The 15,532-nt window shown below is 38.0% G+C and overlaps 2 protein-coding genes across 2 annotated transcripts in view; one reads left to right on the top strand and one right to left on the bottom strand.

Moving 5' to 3' along the window:
- LOC125869762 (uncharacterized) overlaps nucleotides 1-15,532 on the bottom strand; it is a 70,099-nt gene that overhangs the window by 13,732 nt on the left and 40,835 nt on the right. The window lies entirely within an intron of this gene.
- LOC125871252 (protein SMAX1-LIKE 6-like) lies at nucleotides 9,446-15,204 on the top strand. The gene is made up of 4 exons (XM_049551850.1): nucleotides 9,446-9,468; nucleotides 9,650-10,823; nucleotides 12,749-12,992; nucleotides 13,117-15,204. Exons 2-4 carry the CDS (start codon nucleotides 9,667-9,669, stop codon nucleotides 14,950-14,952), a joined length of 3,237 nt encoding a protein of 1,078 aa, XP_049407807.1. The 5' UTR covers nucleotides 9,446-9,468; nucleotides 9,650-9,666; the 3' UTR covers nucleotides 14,953-15,204.

The following is a 15,532-nucleotide window of genomic DNA, read 5'->3' as shown; positions in this document are numbered from 1 at the left end:
TTCACACATTATTGTACAAGGTGAAAGATCATTGACATCTAGTATTATTTCTGCGGCCTTAGCAAGAAAGTTGATGCGTCAAGGTTGTGGGGCATACCTGCTGTATATGATTTCCCCGAAGTCTTCCCCGAAAATCTTACTGGGTTGCCCCCGAAAAGAGAGGTTGAATTTCCAATCGAGCTTATTCCTGGATCTACCCCTATTTCTATCACTCCTTATATAATGGATCCAGCAGAATTAAGAGAATTGAAATCTCAATTGCAAGAACTTCTTGAGAAAGGTTTTATTCGACCTAGTGTTTCTCCTTGGGGAGCCCCTGTTTTATTCGTAAAGAAGAAAGATGGCACTCTTAGGCTTTGTATTGACTATAGAAAATTGAACCGAATAACAATCAAGAACAAATATCTACTACCAAGGATCGATGATTTGTTTGACCAACTGAAGTGTGCTAAAGTATTCTCAAAGATTGATTTAAGGTCTGGATATCACCAACTGCGTGTTAGAGAGAAAGAAGTCCCTAAAACTGCTTTTAGAACTCGGTATGGTCATTATGAATTTTTAGTGATGCCATTCGGATTGACAAATGCTCCTGGGGTATTCATGGATCTAATGAATCAAGTATTCAAGCCTTATCTTGATCAGTTTGTAGTTGTCTTTATAGATGATACTTTAATATTTTCCAGAAGTAGTGAAGACCATGATAAACACCTTCGGATTGTTTTAAAAATTTTGAAGGAGAAAGAACTTTATGCTAAACTTTCCAAGTGTGAATTTTGGCTTGATGAAGTGGCTTTTCTGGGACATGTTGTATCAACCGAAGGCGTGAAGGTGGATCCTAGTAAGATACAAGCAGTTGTTGAATGGAGACCTCCCGAAAGTCCAACTAAGGTAAGAATTTTCTTGGGCTTAGCAGGATACTACAGAAGTTTTGTGAAAGGTTTTTCCATTATCGCTTCCCCTTTGACTAAGCTCTTGTAGAAGGAAGTAAAGTGTATTTGGGATGACAAATGCCAAGAGAGCTGTGAAACTCTAAAATCCTTGTTGACTTAGGCGCATATACATACTCTACCAATTGAAGGGAAAGAATATGTAGTATACAGTGATGCGTCTCACAATGGTCTAGGATGCGTTTTGATGCAAGAAGGGAAGGTTATTTCTTATGCCTCTCAGAAATTAAAACCATATGAATTGAATTATTCTACTCATGATCTTGAACTTGCGGCTATAGTGTTTGCTTTAAAATTTTGGCGGCATTATTTGTATGGAGAGAAATGTCATATATTCACTAATCACAAGAGCTTAAACTACTTGGGTACTCAGAAGGAGCTAAACCTAAGACAACGTAGATGGCTTGAACTCATCAAGGACTATGACTGCACGATTGATTATCATCCAGGTAAAGCTAATGTGGTTGCAGATGCCTTAAGTCGAAAATCCTTCGCAATCATTTCTTTGAGTCCTTTTCACTTGCTCCTTGAGTTAAGAGCCATGAATGTTTTTTTTACACTTGATTCAAAAGGTTCAGTTATTGCTAATTTGCAAGAAAGTTAGATGAGAAACTTGTAAAATTGACCAGAGAAGTTCAAAATGGGGAAAACTTGATTTTACATTAACGGAGGATGGTGGCTTATTTTATCAAAAAAGGTTATGCGTCCCAAATGATGACAAATTGAGGAGAAAAATACTAAATGAAGCACATACCTCACCATATGCAATGCATCCTGGGGGTACAAAGATGTACCAGACCATCAAAGAAAATTATTGGTGGAATGGTATGAAGAGAGACATTGCAGAGTTCATTTCTAAATGTTTGGTTTGTCAACAAGTAAAGGCAGAACATCAGGTCCCAGTTGGTTTACTACAGTCGTTGTCGATGCCGGAATGGAAATGGGAGAGAATAACTATGGACTTTGTTTCTAGACTTCCTCACAATCAAAGAAATCATGATGCAATATGGGTGATTGTGGACAGGCTAACCAAGAAGGCTCACTTCTTAGCAATCAGGATGGATTACTCACTTGAGCGTTTAGCTGAATTGTACATTAATAAGACTGTAAGACTACATGGGATCCCTGTGTCTGTTGTATTTGACCAAGACCCAAGGTTTACATATAGATTTTGGGGCAGCTTACAAGAAGCTTTGGGTACTAAGTTGAAATTTAGCACTTCGTTCCATCTTCAAACAGACGGCCAGTCAGAAAGAGTGATACCAATGTTGGAGGATATGTTTTGAGCTTGCATTATGGATTTTGAGGGTAGTTGGGACAAACACTTGGCTTTGATACAGTTACCAATCGAGTATTGGAATGCCTCCCTATGAAGCCTTATACGGAAGAAAGTGTCGGACCCCTCTTTGTTGGAGTGAAGTTGGTGAAAGGAAACTTATTTGTCCTGAAATTATGCAACAAACAGAAGACAAGGTAAAAATTATCAAGGATCGTCTAAAGATTTCTTCGGATAGTGATGAGTCCACAAATTGGACTCATTTAGGGCTTTATTTTTATAATAATAGTGCCCTCGAATGCTTATTTTGTCTAAATATCTGATGAAAACTCTTAAGTTTCAGGTATTTGAAGTTTTAGTGAAAGCATGGACACTTAGGCGCAAAAAGGAACAAAGAGGCTGAAAAGAACGATGAAGCTGAAATTCGAGCATCGCCAAGCACACTTGGCGATTCGCCGAAGGGATTTACTCCGCCCTTTGTTCCAGTACGCGAAGCCCTGAAGGAGAAGGATAAAAAAGGTGATGAAAGGAGCAGTCGGCGCTTCACCAAATAGTTCCGCGAAGTAGTACTATACCGCCCAATGGTCTAGAATGTGAAGGTGCTAAAGGCAAGCACGAAACAGCGATAAGGCATACGAAGGGCGAGTCACCGAAGTCATTCGGCGACATCAACTAACTTCACCGAAAGATCCGCCACCGCTATTTTCTGAAGTCTATAAATACTAAAATTATTATTATTTTTAAGTGTCAAACTTTTATTTTAGTTTCCAGAATAGAATAGTACTTTTTAGATGTTTTCTCTCAAGTTTGGAGAGGGTTTTTGAGAACTTGAAGAAAAGAGTTCATCTTCCCCAAGTTGGAAGTGGGTTTCTCTATTCTTCTTCCTTTGCTTAAATTAAGGTTTAATTTCTTATACCCATTTGATTTTACTATCATTTTAGGTGTATTTTGTTATTTCTTGATGTGTGGCTAAAAACCCCCATTCTTGGGGTGTGATTTAGCAAATATGTGTTGATATTGTTATTGGATCTTGCTTGCTAATAGGCTAAATGTATTTTAATGGTGATTTCACCTAGTGGTTGTGATTTAATCTAAAGGGTTTGTAGTTGCAAATACAAAGTCACTCATGTGTTTTCGGCTTGCCCGAAAGGGAACTTATTTCCGTTTAAAGCTTAACCTAGTCACTATTATTTTACAAATTTCCTATCGAAAGCATGTACCCAACGATTTATCTCAGCTTGTATTGCGGTCACACCCCAAGAACTTCTCCTCATACTTGATTTTCTTGTTAATTTTAGCTATTTTTACTACTTGTGACAAAACCCTCATTTGATATTTGACACTTTTGTGTCACCCCCTTTAATTTACTATGTTTTTGTTCGTTAATGTCTTTAGCTACGACTAATTAGAGCTAAATTTTATTTTCTATCAATTCTCAAAACCACTCCCTTGGGACACGACCCCAACCTTTAGTTGGGTTACTATACTATCAACGATCGTAGACACTCATACCGTAGGTTAGTGTCTTTGGTCACGATAAGCATCAGATAGACAAAAGTCATACACTGACCTAAAAAGCCGTGATATTGAATATCAAGTTGGAGATAAAGTATTCTTAAATGTGTTTCCATGGAAAAAATATTATGAGATTTGGCCAAAAAGGAAAACTTAGTCCCTGATTTATTGGACCTTATGAGATACTTGAAAGGATTGGACCAGTTGCATATAAATTAGCCTTGCCACCAGAGTTAGACAAGATCCACAATGTCTTCCATGTTTCTATGCTCAGAAAATATCATTCTAATCCATCTCATGGTTTTCCAGTTGAATCTATAGAGGTTAATCTTGACTTGACATATAATGAAGAACCTATCTTAATTCAAGCTCGGGAAGTGAAGCAACTTAGAAACAAGAGAATCCACTTAGTAAAGGTACTTTGGAGGAAACATTTGGGAAAAGAAGCGTTTTGGGAGCATAGTTGTATTTGTACAGGCTAGACTTACTTGTGATGATAACCCTGTGTTAAGTCATCATTATTGAGCTACTAGAAAGTAAATAAGTTATTAAATTCATTTTTTTAAGGTTGTATATACTCGTGTACAAGTTGAAGACCTTGATACGCTGGTTGTTCTACGGTTTGGACTCTTGAAGTTGTGTTGGATTGTTTCAGTGCTAAAGAACTGAGGTTTGTGTATAAACTTGTACTTGTACTCTTTTTACCTGCTGGAATATCTGAAATTTTATCTTGGTACCTTGGTTACCTCTTGTCACTTTGCATTGTCGCATTGGTATCATTTAAGATATTAGATACACTAGTATTACTCGCCCACTTGTACGGATTGTTTGATCACCTGGCACCCTTGTTGGGACCATGTCCTTCTTGTGGCTGTGACTTTGTCACTATTGGCATGCCTTTTGATTCGGATCATTTGCCATCTTGACTCTGGATTTTTAGTCCGTCTTCAGAATTGTAGTTGTCCATTTTAAGTTCGAACTAGAAAGACATTAAATATGGTTCTTGGTTCTCTTGGTTATTGGGCTTTGACCCTTCTTGATACAAGGCGTCGACCCTTCTTGATACCTGCTTGTGCTTGGTGTGACGACATGATGTATATATTGGGCGAGCCTTGTTATTGAATCTCTTAGAAAATGGTGTTATGAGCGTTCTTGACATTTGAATCTTTAAATATCTAACTTGCTACTCTTTATATATTGTTTACTTGATTTGTTTGTTATGTTTCAATTGTGCTGCCTATGACTTGAGAAAGGTAGCTTGGTGAATCTGAGGGCTCCGAACCTATAGTTTTTACACCACTAAGCTATATGCTTAGCGATAGTTGTTTCTATCGTAGGAAATGATCGAGATGAGGCATGAAGCTGGCTATTGGAGATGGAGATTTTGAGAGCCTTAAGAAAGATCACATTTGCGTATAGGCATTTATATTTTGTATAAACCTTGGGACTTATATATGATCTATGTGTTGTATATTTACATGAAATTTTGAGGGCTAATTTGATCATGTCACCATGGGTTGTAATATAAGTATGACTATATGTTTTGTTCTTTTAGGCTGTGTAAGCCCAAGTCTTGTAATATATTAAATTTACCACTTGTTTTGAATGGTTGTGTGAAGCATGAACCACCTAATTTGGGTACTCGAAAGTTGGTAATATTCTTTTTATATCATTTTTGCAGTGTGAGGATAATATATGCATAAAAATCTCGTGAGTTATTGGCTTATATTATTTTGGAAATATTTTTCCACCATAAGTTAAAATTCTGCGCAATATCAATTTGACATCAAATAAATGTTTAAATGGGCACGATGCACATCCTTAACTATTTCTTTTTTTTTCTTTATGAACCTAATCCCTCTACTAAATTATAATCAATATGGTCATAGTTAATCTCTTTTAAATGTTGCAAGTATTTAATTAGATTTCTTGTTTAAGTGGTAGTATCCTTTCAAAAGGGTCGCTACATTGTATCTTTCGGAGATTGTCATGCTATGGTGGAGGCGTAAAGAGTCGAAAATAGGGAAGCGAGTTTGCACCATAAACACTTGGGAGCAATTTCGAGTGGATTTCAAGAAGGCTTTCGTCCCTAACAACGTCATCTATGAGGCGAAGCGTAAATTTAGGGAGTGGAAGTAGACAGGCAACATACACGCATACGCTGAACGGTCAGGACTATCGATGAAGCCATCATGCAGGCCGAAGCTTTGACAGACTTCAGGCACGGAAGCCAAACAGAACCAGAAGAGAGGAGATGAGAGGTAGTCATAACCAATGTAGGGGAGATCGTGGCAAAATCAAGGACCAACGGCCACATCCCAAGAATCATTATGCATATAGGTCCGATGGCAAGAAGTCTGGATGGCATGGCGACACAGAGAAGAAGGCAGAAACTTCCAAAAGAAACTGTTGCTACATATGTGGTGGGTTGAATGGCTATGCAAGGTGCCCTGAACTGAAGAGCTTAGTGTTATCCAACAGGAGCAGAAGGAGAAGGATGCACAGGAGCTAGGACAAGTCGTAGAGACGACGTAGTTGGGATTGATACGACTATGCAGAGCCATCACGAAGCAACCAAGGAAGTTGGGAGAATACAACACGCACTATGTCGACATCACGATCAATGGAAGACCCGCTCGGTCTATGGTCGACATGGGTGCAGAGGCCAAGACGATAACCACAAGGTTGGGGTTGAGTTACAGTCTAAGTAACGCCCAAATCAGTAAGGTCAATGCACCACCGACTCCCGTGTGTGGAGTCGCACATGGAGTAATCATAACGCTAGGCGAGTGGCAAGGTAAAACCTACTTCACTGTCGCTCCTTTAGACCTTTTTGATATAATTCATCGGCAAGAGTTCTTCCAAAAGTGTCACGTGGTGATCGATCCTTACCTCCAATGAATTTTGGTCATGGAGCAAGAAGGATCATGTATGGTGCCCCTGGTTAAGGTACCGAAGATGGAAGGACAAGTTCGACTAACGGCCATGCAGCTCGAGAGTAGCCTTAAGAAGAAGGAGTCAACATTCGTATCCACCATTGCAAGTTGGGAAGAAGACAATGGTGCTAAAGGGTCCTTGCCACCATGCACGAAGAAGGTTCTAGAAAAGAACAATGACGTGATGCCAAAGAAGCCTCCAAGTCGCTTGCCTCTTAGGAAGGAGGTAGATCATAAGGCCAAGCTAGAAGTGATAAAGAAGAAGCTGAAGGAGTTGCACGAGGGCATTGATCGAGTCAATGAACTATTTGTCACACATGCGAGAAGACAAGACTCGGTTGGTTATGCAACGACGATGCGACGCGGTCGTCGCATCAATAGGTGGGGGAGAGTGTCATGACCCGCCACTTTGCCTTTCAAATATTGCACCAGAAGTGGGGAGGAATAATCTAGATATGTGGAGAGGTTTGTGGAAGATTTTATAACTCCCTAGATATTTCCTTGAAAGGCTTACATTAGAAGAAGAATAGTCCTTAGTGGAATATTCTAGAGAAGTATGGAGATTTCTTAGGAAAGGTTAAAGAATCACATGGAAAGTTCTTGGTATATTCTAGAGTTGTAGAGAATTCTAGAATTAGGATTAAATTGTAAATATGTAGGAACTTGAGTAGTAATTATTATTTACACTTTAGACCCTAGGATTGTAGTATAAATAGAGGGACTCTCATTTGTAAACCATCCAAGCTTGAAGCAAGCAATCAAGCAAGTTGTAAGCAATCTTCCAAGCAATACAAAACCTTCTTTCAAAGTTCTCTAAGTCTTTCTTTACATTCTCGTAAATATCTTAGTTCAAAGACTTACATGCGCTTACAAGATCTTGAAAGATTAGTGAGTAAGTTGTCAAGTGTCGTACGGAGCTTTAGTGAGACTCTAAGTTCGTGACATAAAGGACCATAAACTTCTAGCTTAGGTGGATCCACTAGCTATGTCTTTCTAAGAAAATTCTACAAGGCACGTAGTAAGGGACACATAGATTGCTACTAGAGACCCGATCTCTACTAACATGATAGCCTACATCTCAATATCCTCTCGGTGCCAGGTAAAATTCCAATGGAATAGTTATATTCCTAACATATCATCATACATGGAAAAGTACAATTAAATTACTAATCCAATCTTAAAACATCATAGAGTATCTCCTTAAATCATGAATCATGCATGTGGGAGAAAATCTTTCACCAAATCACGATCCCTTTATCTGAGAAAACTTTTCACAATTTCATTGATGCTCATCTTAAAGAAACTTTTAGATCATAAAATAACTTTTCAGAAATCATTCATAAACTTTCATAAATTAACATTGACAAATTCATAGCTTTCATTCATAAACTCATATCTTCATAAATTTATAGTCAAAATATAAACAATGCATGAGTCCATATGAAATCAATTGAAAATCATGTAATTGAATTAAATTAATCATAAGAAGATAAAAATCAAGCAATCGAAACATTACAATGAAGATCCATGGAGAATTGGATGAAAACCAAATCAATTTTGATGAAATTGAATTTGAAGAATTGAGATCTTTTGGGACTCAAAAGGTGAATAGAACCCATTGATGAATTCCCACATACCTTGATGATCTAAGCCCAAAATAAATGGAGGAAAAAAAAGACTTGAGGCTTGAATCCTTAAGTATTTTTCCTTGATATTGAGAGAATATGGAGAGGATGACGTGGATGGGAATTAGGGATTTTAGAAAATGAAAGGGTTTGGGTAGATTTAACAATAAAAGGTAGTTATAGGACTTAAAATTTGGATCAAAACGACATAATATAGGTATTGAGTGCATTGAAAAAGACTCAAAAACCCTTAATAAATAACTGCCGAAGGACCCTACGCTTAGATCTATGGGCCGAAGAAATTTCTACGGACCATACTGGTATATCGTAGGTCGAGTTAGTGAGGCCTAAATTTGGCCAACTTCCAATGACTCCATTCTACTGACCGTCAAACCTTCTAATGTTCGTAGACCCCTCTTTTAACCCAAAATTTCACTAAGTTTGGATTGCCTATACGAAACCTTTCTACGACTCGTCCAATTTTCTACGACTAGTCCTGTTCATTCGTAGGTCATACTCAAGAAACTTGAAATTTGAAAAACTAAACCCTAGTTCTATGATTCTCTTCCTACGGTCTGTAGATTTGTATCGTAGACCACTGGATCAATGCAAAACCTACACTTTTCCTTTACTTTTAACTTTTCCATATCCGAGGTGTTACACGAATATATCCATATCATCTATCAGATACATCCACATCTCCTCTCGAATATATCTATATCGATTTTTTAATTATTGCAATAATTTTCATATAATATTAGGGCCCGTAACAATGACTTTAATGAAGTTTAGTTTATTTTAGGAAAAATAGATTTAGCTAATTTATTTGTAAAGAGAAGGAGAAAAGTATAAGAAAAGATGGTGTCAATTCATGATTCATCCTTTTTTGCCATAGAGCATATGAGATGAAATACGAAGTAGGAATTGACCTGTTTCCACTAGTGAGCTCCTCTATCTTTGTTTGAAAAGGTTGATGTGACGTTGGTGCAGCGTAGCTATATTGTCCCATTAGTGTTATCTAGTGGACACGGCATCTCATGTCTCCTCTTATCACTATGATGAATGCTAACCAAAAATTGAATAGCCATAAATCTATAAAAGCAGTGGAAAAGATATTTCTTCTTTTGAAATGTTAACAGAATTTATACCCCCAGGGCCTTTTTGTAACAGTATGTGTTTGTTCCATTATCAATAATTTGGCCCACCCTCCTCTCCCCTACCCTCCCTGATATACACAAATTTTTCCTTCGATCTTTGCTTCAAAGAAAAGAAAATATATATATTTTTATTTTAACAAACTAGTAGAGTAACTATTTTTTTTCATTTCATTTTAATTTCAATTGAATATAGGAGCTTGCTTACCGGCGATGCCAACGCCGGTGAGCACTGCCAAGCAATGCTTGACGGAGGAGGCAGCGCGTGCGCTAGAAGATGCAGTGGCCGTCGCTCGTCGCCGGAGCCACGCGCAGACTACATCTCTCCATGCCGTTTCTGCGCTTCTTGCACTTCCATCATCTACCATCCGTGACGCCTGTGCACGTGCTCGCAGCTGCGCGTACTCACCACGGCTCCAATTCAGAGCTTTAGAACTCAGCGTCAGCGTTTCTCTTGATCGTTTGCCCACAGCCAAAACCCTAGACGAGCCGCCTATTTCTAATTCTCTCATGGCAGCAATCAAGCGCTCACAAGCTAACCAAAGAAGGCATCCTGATACTTTCCACATCTATCAACAACTTCAACAACAGAATTCCTCTAACTTCTCGATTTCTACTCTAAAAGTTGAACTGAAGCATTTTATACTATCCATTTTGGATGACCCGATTGTGAGCCGAGTTTTAGGGGAAGCGGGTTTTCGGAGTTGTGATATAAAGCTTGCACTTCTCAATCCACCGGCTATTTCTAGGTTTTCCAAGGCACGTTGCCCACCTATGTTTCTTTGTAATTTAACCGATTCGGAGCTTAACAAACGTGGGTTTAACTTTCCATTTTCTAGCGTTTCCGGAAAGGGGAATATTGATGAGAACTGTAGAAGAATCGGTGAGATTCTTGTGAAGAAAAGCTGTAGAAACCCGTTATTGATCGGTAATTGTGCAACTGATGCACTTTACAGCTTCACTGATTGTGTACAGAAAGGTAAAGGTGGTGCCTTGCCTGATGAAATTAAGGGGTTGACTGTAATTTCTTTTGAAAAAGAATTTTCTGATGGGAGTGAAGAAATGATCAGCTTGAAGTTTAAGGAAGTGACTGATGCTGTAGAGTGTTGTACAGGGGATGGAATTATAGTGAATTATGGTGAATTGAAGGTGTTTATTGATGATGGGTCAGTGAGCTATATCGTTTCTAAGTTCACAAAATTGGTGCAAGTAAATTGTGGGAAACTGTGGTTAGTTGGAGCAGCAGCAAGTTATGACATTTATTTGAAGTTCTTGGCTCGGTTCCCTACAATTCAGAAAGACTGGGATTTACATCTGCTGCCCATTACTTCATCCACTCTTCCAATTGGAGGACTACCTTCCAGATCCAGGTGGGATTTTCTTCCATATTCTATTGCATTTTCTTTAACAGATATTATTATAATGCTTTATAGCATAAGTGCTGATTTTTTTTATTTTTTATTTTATCTTCATATGACAAGGTCTCAAAATTTTTTATACGCTTGACTTTAAACGTTGTCAATATGGTTGTTGTACCTACGCAGAGTTTGAACTACCATTATTTATGAGATCTTCACATAACTTCAGAAGTATACCATGAAGTTTTCTCATTTGGGACTCTGGACGAGTTGCTTGAGAAACATGAATACAAAAGTAATTTGGTCTCATCCCTTTGTGGTGGTTACCAATGTAGTTTTGCTTTTTTGGATGCTTTTATGCAGTATATGTGAATAATTTTGACACCATCTTAGTGCAACTTTAATAAAATGATTCTTTGACTTATCAAATAGCTATTCGACTACAGGTTTGGCAAAACCCAGAGTTTTTGGTGCTGATGTTGTATTTGTGTTAAAAGATCCAATTAATATGTAAAAGTATTATCAAGAACCCAATAAATTTCTTTTTCTAGAATCAAGGACCCATAAACTCAAAATTCTAGCCCTGCTTTTAAACTAGTAGTTATATTTTTCTGTTATAATGCTTTAGTAGTTCAAATATCTCTCATACTTGAGGAAGGTACAGGTTTTCCGGTGTTACTGCTAGTGGAAGCACATAGTTGATAAATTTATAAGAAGATACCTCAAAAGTATTTTATTCACTAGCACAATTTATTAGGTGTAGATCTATTTCTAGATGGATTTTCCAGTGTATAACCTCATCTTGTCGAAAAGCATGTTTTTTTAGATGTACCTTGTAACTACAGAATCCGTTTGAATGTTTATCTTCATTCTTTTAGCCTCACCAGATCTTCGTTATTACTAAGTTAGTTGCATCACATGCAATTGCGTATTAAGCTGTTTTCTTCCATAGTATATTGGTTGTAGAGTACCTCTTGCTTCTTAACCTTTCATATCCATTGTAATCACCATCCTTGAGAAGTGAAGAGTGAAGTAAACTTGACCAAATTTTTGTACCATTTGGACAACTAACTTTGTACATTAAAAATTATGTACGCAATCTTTTTCCCTTTTTTTGAGATAACCCATCTTTTCCCCTTATATTTAATTTATTAATTTTTCTTCTATATTATACATTTCCCTTTATTAGCTAGCTAAGTTATGTACTGGGTAGACTGTGCTCCATCATTTCCGTCCTTGAAAAAGTTGAACTTGTACAATTGTTTAGTATTGCACGAAACCGATAAATTAATCAAGCATGTTTGTTTATTTAATTATGATGTGTGGAACTCGGTGGTCTGGTTTTGTTCCTACAGTAAAGGAGCACAATGTGATGACATGGTTTAGCATATCTAAAGAAGAGGCTTCAGCATCCAAGGGATAATTTCAATGCTTAGAACAGCATAGACTGTCCTCTCAATGTTTCCTTTTCGTTGATCTATGACATTGTCTCCTTTTTGTTGATCTGTTACAGTGTTTAGTCCATGTTTGTGTGGTACATAACAGAAGCATTTGCCTAAGTTTTAGCTTTGTACCCTGAAGTCTTGAATTGTTCGACTGTGTGGCTCAAGTTTGACCATTATTGAAACTTTGACCGCAGCTGTTGAGTCTTCGAGGGTTGTCACATTTAAAGCATGGCTCCTATAGTTTATCATGCACACAACAAATTGGACTACAAAATGCTTTATGCTGGTGTGTATGTCAAAAGAAGATTCTGTTTTTTTTTTCTTTTCTTCAGTGTGTCTCCATTCGGTCTCTAATCCACCCAGTAAAAGCACTCTTGAGTGTATTGGTTTCCGAGTTATTTGTGCTGATTCAGGGAATATACTAAGAGGTCTAAAGTGTGTATCTCATTGCATCTTAAGCTTTTGACTTTGTGTGTCCATTGACATTTGCAGCTTGATGGGGTCATTTGTTCCTTTTGGCGGGTTCTTTACCACATCATCTGAGTCTGAAAACTCGTGGATAAACAAAAATGAATATACAGCTCGATGTAATCTTTGCAATGAAAAATATGAGCAAGAAGTTTCAACTGTGCTGAGAGGAGCCACTGGTCCAGTCACTGATCAGCATGCAACACATTTATCTTCTTGGTTACAAAAGGCTGAATGCGGTCCAAGCAGGGGACTAGTTGGGGTAGAGGTGTGTCATTCAGAGTCAAATTATTTCTCCTTTCCTGTGATCTTAGTTACAGTATGGTTAAAAGTTTGTGGATGATTAGCTTGTAACTCTTTCAGTAAATATGTGCTCTATCAATTCAGTGCAGGCCGATGAAGGCTGCAGTTTACTAAATGCCAGATTGGCGGGATTGCAAAAGAAGTGGAATGATATATGCCAGCGTCTTCATCACATACATTCATTTCAACCAGATGCTTTGCAAGCCAGGTCACATCTTCCCAGTTTGGGCATCTTTCAGAGTTCTGCTGCTGGGGACGAAAGCAGAAACAAAGATTTATTGTTGGATGCAAGACTTACTAATCAAAGTTCAATGTCATCAGACTTGCAAAATACCTCCTGGACCAAAAATACCATGTCAAAATCAGTCGTGTTTGAAGGTGATTCTGATTCCCAAGCTGAAGTACCGGCTCAGAGTTTAGAAACTCAGCATCTCAAGATGGAAAATATCTGGACCCCGTACCGTCATGCTCTCCGTGATTTGAGCCTGCCCCTTGATCGAACATCATTAGCCTCAAAAGCTTCTGTTAGCACAGACCTGGGATTGGGAACTGTTCACATATCCACTGTAAGAGATCTGTCGAAACCCAGTTTTCCGGTGAATGAGGATCGCCTTCCTTACTTTTCAGGATCGTTTTCTTCCTCTGTTCCTCAGTTAGACAAGGACTTGGATGTGGAAGACTTTAAGAACCTTTATAAAGCTCTTTCTGGATATGTTTATTGGCAAGAGGAAGCCATTTATGCCATTAGTCATACTGTCGCTCGCTGCAGAAGTGGTAATGGAAGGAGTCATGTCTCTAGCAAAGGAAATATCTGGCTCAGCTTCATTGGACCTGACGAGGTGGGGAAACAAAAAATTGCAAAAGCTCTTGCTGAGAATGTCTTTGGTAGCTACAATAGCTTGCTCTCTGTGGATCTGGGCTCTAGCGATGGGATTAGCTGCTCAAATTCTCTGCTTATCCATCAAAATATAAGAAATGGTCACATGAATCTTAGGGGAAAGACAGTCATTGACTACATCGCAGAGGAGTTAAGCAAGAAGCGCTGTTCTATTGTGCTTCTTGAAAACATAGAAAAGGCTGATTTTCCTGTTCAGAATAGCTTATCTCGCGCTATCAGAACTGGTAAATTGTTAAACTTGCACGGGAAGGAAATCAGTATCAATAATATGATTTTTGTGCTTACCTCGAAATCTGCAAAAATTACTAAAGATTTCTTTTCCAGTAAAAAATCTCTCGAGTTTTCAGAAGAAAAGATATTAGCAGCCAAAAACTTGCAGATGCAGATAGCAATTGGATCTGGCTATCGAAATAGGATTGAAGTGAAGAATACAAATTTGTGGATTACTTCAGGGGATAGAACATTAGAATCTTTCTCTGCATATAAAAGAAAGCAGACAGACAACAGTGACTCGAACGATGACAAGTTGCTTCAAATGCCAAAACGTTTGTGCACTGTCCCAAAATCTTCTCTTGATTTGAATTTGCCTGTGGAAGAGATGGAGGAGGAGAATGAATGTGATGAGTGTGACAGTGACTCTGGTTCTGAAGGGTCAAAAGCATGGTTGGAAGAAATCTTAGAGCAAATGGACAACAATGTGGTCTTCAAGCCATTTGATTTTGGAGCTCTAGCTGAGAAAATCTTGAATGAAATCAACAAAAACCTTAAGAAGATTGTTGGAGTAGATATCAAGCTGGAGATTGACTCAGAAGTAATGGTACAGATACTTGCTGCTGCTTGGTTATCAGACAGAAAGGAAGCTGTTGAGGATTGGGTTGAGAAGGTTCTCTGCAGGAGCTTTATGGATGTCCGAAACAGGTTCCAACATATTGCTGATAGTGTGATAAGATTAGTTCATTGTCAAGGCATTGCTGTAGAAGACCAGGCTCCTGGAATTTACTTTCCGGCAAAAATAACAATAGAATGATTTTTAGTCAGGTCTGTGTTCTAATGTACAAATGCTGTCAATAGCATTTCTGCGTGTTAAGTTTCTTTGTGCATATATTCCTGTAATTTTGCTGATCCTTCTCCAATTGTTCATCATTGTATCTTTTAGAATTAGGCTATTTTGTTGTAATCCTTGTACACTCTATCCCAGACCCTTTGTAGTTGGTTTCTCTCACTTGAAAAGTTTTATCTTTTCCGTTTTGGGGAAAAGCTAGTTACTCCAGGTAATGTATGTATGTATGTATGTTTGCTTACTGGAGGATGACCCAAAAAAGAAGGAAGGCGTCACAAAGATTCTAATTGTTTTCTTACTGAAGTTTGTCATTTTTAGTTTGTTTAGGTTTTACTATTACTGCACTACATCTGTCTTCCCCATTTCGGTTTTTATTATTGTTGTTTTCTTTCTTTCGGGTTTGATATTTATGAATGTTTTTAACGGCACTCAATGGTAACAAAGAAGAAACTTTACTTTCTTCTTAAATTTAACCAATGAACTGAAGGCTTAAGCCTTTAAGATTCTGTCTTTGTTACTGCATTCATCAAGTCTAGTAGAATTGTTT

The sequence above is a fragment of the Solanum stenotomum genome, chromosome 7 (assembly GCF_019186545.1).
Source record: "Solanum stenotomum isolate F172 chromosome 7, ASM1918654v1, whole genome shotgun sequence".
Taxonomy (NCBI): Eukaryota; Viridiplantae; Streptophyta; class Magnoliopsida; order Solanales; family Solanaceae; genus Solanum; species Solanum stenotomum.
This window is presented reverse-complemented; position numbering and strand designations above follow the sequence as displayed.

What these genes read in the sequence shown, in the direction of transcription:
- LOC125871252 (XM_049551850.1), top strand. Translation starts at nt 9,667, where the DNA reads ATGCCAACGCCGGTGAGCACTGCCAAGCAATGCTTGACGGAGGAGGCA. An exon ending in GGACTACCTTCCAGATCCAG is followed by an intron (nt 10,824 to 12,748) that starts GTGGGATTTTCT and finishes TGACATTTGCAG; the next exon opens with CTTGATGGGGTCATTTGTTC. An exon ending in GGGGACTAGTTGGGGTAGAG is followed by an intron (nt 12,993 to 13,116) that starts GTGTGTCATTCA and finishes AATTCAGTGCAG; the next exon opens with GCCGATGAAGGCTGCAGTTT.